A 7,037-nucleotide genomic window follows, 5' to 3' on the forward strand; every position below is an offset into this window, starting at 1 on the left:
AATTACAAGCCGCATCTTTAACTCCCTCTTCACAAATTAAAAACCTGGGCGTTATTCTGGACTCCGAGCTAACCTTTATCCCTCATATTAAAAACATAACAAAACTACTTTTATTATTTCAAAAATATTGCCAGAGTCCGCCCTATTCTCTCTCGGGCCACCACGGAGGCGTTAATGGTTGCTTTTATCACCAGTCGAATCGATTACTGTAATGCCCTGCTTTCTAGTCTTCCTAAAAAGACTATTTCAGGTGTACAACTATTACAGAGCTCTGCGGCACATGTCCTGACAAAGACCAAGAGGCGGGAACACATGACATGGTGACGCACGATGGTAACCAGAATCCGTCTCAGCCAATAGCAAAATTCAATTGTAATAGCCGGCGTTCAGCCCTTAGAGGCCATAACTCTGACATTTTACAACTAAATACGCAAAATTTAAATACTTAAAATGTTGAAAGTTGGACTAGGATTAATCTACTTACATATTATTCAGCAGAAAGAAGTGGGTTTGGGGTTTAGTTACTTTTAAAATATGTTCTGCCTAAGGGTGTGCGATATGACGATATTAGATCATTAAGGATTACAACATGACGACGATCTCCCAAATCACGGAGATCGTAGAACCGTAGTTCACATTTTAACCCTTGCGGTGCCGTGTCTGCGTCATATGTCTGTGGTCTATACACAGAACATCCAATGTTTTTTTTCTCTGCCAAATCACACCATTTGCTACTCAGCATGTCAACATTACAGATTATTAAGTGCTTAAACAGGGCAGAAGTACGCTCCGCTCCCCCTCCCCCCCAGTGCACGGACACAGAGTTAGCTGTGCTGCTTCCTCCGTGTTAGCGACAGTCTGTCAGAGGCTCAGTGCAGATGTCTGTCTGTCTGTTAAACTCCATCAGTTCTGAGTGTTGAAACACTGAGAGATGTTTGAGGAACCACTGCATGTGTTTCTCTTCTATAACTAATTCCTAATTCTCTGTCGCTCCTCAGCAGAGATCTGCTACTGCAGCGAATGGGGCTGTTTCCACATTCTTAAAGAGACAGTGTCCTGAATGTTTTTTACTTTAAAAATGACTTTCAGCAACTCAGAGCTGTCCTGAAAAAAGCAACACTACATAATTTAATCACATTTCAGCCTTAATGAAGGAAAAAGTAAAAAGTGACACAAAATGTTGATATTGTGCTGCTAGTGATTAATAAAAGGGTCTTTGTGGCTCCACTGACTTTGACCCATTATTGTTTTTCTTGTAAAACTATTGAAAAAAATAGAAAATAAATAAATGGAGTTTATATCACCTATTGCTATATTGAGGAAAAATATAGAGATATGAATATCGGTCCATATCACCCAGGCCTAATGTAACCAAAGCAGTAACGTTTTATCTTGTAAAGGATATGATTGTCTAAACTGTGTGAAATGAGGCGTTCAAACACTGCTTAAAGTAGGATTTTATTAATATGAGTGTGTTACCTCAATAACAAATAGAAATCACTAGACTGATATGCTGCCTTGTGTAGCAAGTGTTGCCAATGCTAATGCTACACCACTTTAGTTAAACAAAGTAAATAGACTGTGACTAAAATAACTTGTCAGCCTTTTTGTTTGATGTTAATTGTACTAGGAACCAGTTTGATGAATTGCTTACATACAATAAATTTAAAAAAAAAGAAAAGATAATCTTTTATTCCTTTTTTCCATTTAGGGCGATGATTTTAAGAAGGTGATTTGGTTTGTTTTATTGGTAAATAACTTTAAAATAGTCTAAATTATTTGAATGAAAAAAATCGTGATAAAATCAGATTCGTGATTTCACAAAGAAAAAATCGATATTTTTCCCATATCGCCCACCCCTAGTTCTGACCAAGGTTGTCTTAATGTAGCAATCCAGTTGCATGTACAGCACTGAACACAGATAGGAGGCTCATTTTAAAATTAAAAGTTGCAGCTAATTAGTTAGTGGACAGTTAGGCAAGTAATAAAGTATTCATTACCATGGTGAGATCAGAGAGTTAGAAAGCTGCTTCATCTGTCAGTGATTTTTATTTGATATTAGTCAGATTTAAATGAGATTTTCTCCATGACCTCAGTCAGTCTTTGTCTCCTCCCTGCACAGACCTGGATGAACTGGCTGTCCATCATCTTTAGTATAACTCTATTCTTCACTGTGGCCCTGTGCTACAACGCCTCCTGTCCCACCTGCTTCTCGCCCTCCAACCCCTACTGGACCATGCAGAGACAGCTGCAGGAGCCCCTCTTCTACCTGCTCTGCCTCATCACGCCTGTGACTGCACTACTGCCCCGGTACGCTTTGATTCGTAGCTGATTGTCTGAGATATTTATGGGTTTTGTTGGGAGTGTTGTCTCTTATCAATAACAGATGCCTTTCAGGGTTCTCACCAGGATTATTTTACAGCATAGGGGATTGCGTGGCGTGCGAGCGAGCGCCACTGGCGTGCAAAATGTTGACATTTATAACTCTCAGAGGGCCAAATTTAGTGAAGTAAAGCTAAAGTTGGGTTTTTTTTGTCTTTGTTCTAGCTTTACTTTAAAGCTATAAGTTATTTATTGAATTGGTGAAGGTGATGATGAATATAGTTAGAGAGTTAGTCATCCTTGGTGTAGGTCCTCCACTAATAAATACTCACACACTGTCGAGACAATAAATATAATTTCATTCAAAAGACTGATTCCAAGATGCGCTTTTCAAATTTAAAAGAGGTATTATGTGGGACGTGCAGTAATATTGGAACAAACTCACACAGAGGAGGCGTGGGCACACACACACACACACACGCACACACAGACAGTGTTCACATCCGTGCACGTGCATGGAGATTAGAATGATCCGTTGCGAGTATAAACACGACCAGCAGCTTCATGTGCGCTATGTCTTGTTGAAGCTACACTGTTTATATTGGATGGTGCACACAGGCAGCATTGGGGACAGCTAAGTGGCTGCAGGGGTCCTCAGGTGAAGACGAGAGCATCCGAGCAAATCGCCTGTATTAAATAGACAGTGCGGTTGATGTATGTATGTGTGTTTCTGGGTTGTTCAGATTAAAAAGAGTTAAAACAACCCGCGCACATCTGGAAGTCCCTTTGGTGTCCAAATGTGCAACAATTATTACAATGGTACCAATTAAAAAAGGAAAAAACAAGAAAAAATCCCCCCTACGTTGCAGAAAACTGAACATAGGCGGCGCCATTGCTCCGTAGGGAAGAAAACATCGGGGGCCCCTACGCTCAACAGCGCTGGCAATAACCCTGACTTTCATATCCATCCATCATATCCATGCTTAAGAGCAGGGATGGGCAACTGTTTTCACAGTGGGGCCACAAACATGTGATTGTCTGACACAAGGGCCACATTATCAACATTCATGCCAGTATTAAGAATTAAGCATTAAGACCAATCTGAGCATTAACACAGGAAAGAACAAAGGGTTTTCTGTGTATTTATCTGTCATTTTGGGAATTTCTGCTAGCATTTTGTGTATTTTATGAGTCATTATATGTGTTTTTGTTATATCTTGTTATATTTGCATTTTGTTTATTTTCAATCTGTGCTTTAAAAAAAAAAAAATCAGTATTTTTGTTGTTTTAGGTTTTTTTTCTGTCATTTTGTGTAATTGTTGTTATTCTGTGAGTTTAGGTGGTTGTTTTGTGTGTCTGATGTCCTTTTGTGTGTATGATGAGTCTTTTTTGTGTATTTTTCGAATCTTTTTTGTGTTTTTGTTGTTGTTGCTTTATGTATTTTTGTTGATATCCTGTGTATTGTGCTGCTGTTTTGTGTATTCTTGGAGTTATTTTGTGTATTATGTTGGGCTTCATATTACTTTTATACTAAGTTTTGGTGGATTTATCTTGGGGGCTGCACAGAATTAGACCGAGGGCCTCATGTGGCCCCCGGGCCACCAGTTGCCTATGTCTACTTAAGAGTATCCTGTTTTATTTTTCAGATATTTCTACAGGGCGTGTCAAGTCACTCTGTTACCCACCCCTATCCAAGTTGGAAGGCAATTGGATAAAATTCCAGCCGACACCCTGAAGAACATCTTGAGCCTTAACAGGGTCACCACAGGGTCACAGGTACTCCCCAAACCTGAGTTCCTGTCCTCACAGCCCTCGCCAAAAGGGTCCAATAAAAAAAACAGAATAAACGTTGTAGATGCTGAGATATCAGAGGGACAACAAGGACCAGTTTTACCAAACGAGGAGGGGATCGGACCAACCGAGACTGAGAAAAGCCTCTCACATCTCTACCCAGAACTCCCTTCAGAAACCATTTCATTACCGTACACCAAAGACACTACTCTACCCTTGGCGGAGCCTCAGTCTCCTTCCACCAAAGACCCTGAGTGCCTCAGTAAGACTGTAGAGCTGTCAGATGTGATTCTTTCAGGGTGGATCACCTCCACACCACTGCTCATTAACACAGACAGAGTCCAACTCAGCCTGCTGCCTGATGGGCCGCCGCAGTGTGTCAGGTACATCAAGAACTCAGAGGAACTTCCATCTGAAGCTGCAGGTCAGCCAATGCAAAGGACTGAACGACCCTGTGATGTCTGACCAGCACAAGCTCAATAGTCGGACTCTTTTTGCACGATAGCTTTTTTAAAAAAGAAAGATCTAATGTTAATCTATTTTTCAAGAGATTCTTTTATAAAAGATACAGATGGGTACTTTATATTTTAAATGAAAACATATTTTAGAGATTTAGGAGATGGAAGTACTGGAATATCTTGTGTTTTTTCACGTTGGGTTCTTCTTAGAACAGGGAACATTTGATTTGACCAGCCAGCATCTCGTTAGCTTTTCACGGAGACATTCCAGAGCTGTGTTATCGGGGAGTTTAGTTCCCCCTCTGATTTGGTTCAATCCTTTAGCTTCAGCCTGTAAACCTGGAGCAGACACCACCGTGACCTTGGATCACTGCTGGCATTAGCTCTGGAGAACAGAGAGGGGCTTGATTTTACAAGTTTCTCCCAAACACACTTGTAGATGTTAGTGAGTGTAGGCAGATGATCCTTTAGCTTTTTTGTTTATACACAGTAAAGTAAAGTGAGCCATTGGCTTGGTGTTGGTTTTGCTGCTGGATCTTCTAACCTTTTATTTTTGCTACATTTGAAAGAAAAAGCACGTTTCTCGCTGCTCTGTAGCACAATACATCCAGCTGAAAAAGCATTAGAGCTAATGAACTTGAATATAATATGCTCAGTAAGATATCCAAGCATTTTTTTTGTCTTCATAAAGTATTGACCAGTAATTGTGCTGTATGGCATGTACGCACATATGTTTACACTTTCCTTTAAATGAACCTAGTCATTTATATATACATCAGAAGACTGATGTGGTTTAAAATTACAGAATATGATACAGATCTTTTTTATGTTGGGAAATAATATATTGTTTAAACTATACTGTATAAAAATGAAGGTTTGGTATTTTATCATTCTTCTTCTTGATCAGCTCATAACTGCTCAGACTCGTCAAGCCACAGAGCACGTCATGTTCATTCAGACTAACGGCGGCTTATGCCCTGAACAGACACATTCACTCATACACTCAACTTGAAAGCTATAATTAACCTAACATATTTTTTAGGACAGTTCATGCTCTCATTGCTAATTCCACTTTGGCTGAATAACCTTAGTTTAGCAATTGAAAAGTGGATACTAGTTAATTACCTAAAGGGTTCAAATGAATCCAGCAAATTCCATTTAGGTAAATAGGCTAACTTTGGACTGGCAATAGAAACCTGCCACAAAATCCCCTTTGTTCAGTAAGCAGCTGATCATTATTTGAAGTTTTGTTAAAACTTGGGTCATGAAACACTAGTTCAACCAACTGATAGCAGATGTCAAAAACCCTGATATTCTTTGCGCTTGTAGGCATTTACATAGTTCTAGGTGGTGGGTGGGGCAATTCAAACAGTTTATTTGCTTTATCTTAATAAACATTCAAACTAAACTTTTTAGTCTTGTTGCTCACTCAAAAAAAAGCAAATTCTTGACATATTTTTGATGTCTAATAAGCTGACATCTCATTTCATAAACAACTACCGTACTTGAAGGACATTTTCAACTCTTTTCCATGTGCTGTGTTTATCTCAAGCCATTAGCGCCAGAGTTCAGCTGTAAACCAAATCGTCAGCATTGGCAGATGCTGAACAGCTTTTTCCAAATGACAAAATGCATCCTAGAAATGGAAATGTGCACTTTGAAAGCATTATGTCACAGCTGCTTTACGTCTGTTTTTAGACATTATACATAAAGTTGGTGCTTTGAGCCTGCTTTTAACATTTCAAGGTTGGAGAAGTTGCTACACAAACCTATCATAGCACCGAGGGATGAAGCTATATTTGTGTTATCATCTGCAGATTTGGTATTTTATGATTGTATCATTGCCTCATTGCAGTATGTTTTTGTAATAATTGAAGCATTTACCAAAGATGTTTTATATTTCTGTATGTTTAAATCCATATGTGCCTTAACACTGGATAAAGAAATTACAAATTGTCGAATGATGCTAGCACTTTCTTTGACAGCATCTCAGACTTTCTGGAAATAACCAAGAGACTTTTTGTTTTGTGTGTTTTTTTTGTGCCTGATTTCTTCTTTGTGCCTTTTTCTGGCACATAGCTCAGCTTCTGCCTCGGCAGTCTGTTCACTTTGTTGTTCATGGATTTTGTTCATTCTGTGCTTTTGGCCAGTGAGCTGTTGTTAGCACATTCCAACATTAGCCACTTTCAGGAACTGTAGATCTGTTCAGCACACAACCACAAACATTGGTTGATCTATACAATACATACTGGGAGATAATCTGGTTTTATGCTGAAAGGTCAATCTCTTCATTTTAGAAACTACAGTTTCTGTCACTGACTTTACAATAGGTTTAGTTTTGTTTGAAACAAGTTGTTGGTGAGTATTTACAATGAAAATTTGTCAACAAAATTTAAATAAGACAGTAAAGCCTCTTCTTTGCAACAGTGTGGCTGTCTGATCAGGATTATGTGCGCTATCCTTAAA

General features: G+C 39.1%; 1 protein-coding gene across 1 annotated transcript in view; it reads left to right on the forward strand.

Annotated features, from left to right (window-relative positions):
- The window catches only part of atp10a (ATPase phospholipid transporting 10A), a 74,693-nt gene extending 67,939 nt beyond the window's left edge, over positions 1–6,754 (forward strand). Inside the window, exons 20-21 of the mRNA XM_028445096.1 lie at positions 2,123–2,310; positions 3,969–6,754. Coding sequence (XP_028300897.1) covers positions 2,123–2,310; positions 3,969–4,578 — 798 coding nt within the window. The 3' untranslated portion in view covers positions 4,579–6,754. The remainder of the gene's footprint in view (positions 1–2,122; positions 2,311–3,968) is intronic.
- Positions 6,755–7,037: the final 283 nt, after the last annotated feature.

Source organism: Gouania willdenowi, chromosome 4 (genome assembly GCF_900634775.1).
Source record: "Gouania willdenowi chromosome 4, fGouWil2.1, whole genome shotgun sequence".
NCBI lineage: Eukaryota > Metazoa > Chordata > Actinopteri > Blenniiformes > Gobiesocidae > Gouania > Gouania willdenowi.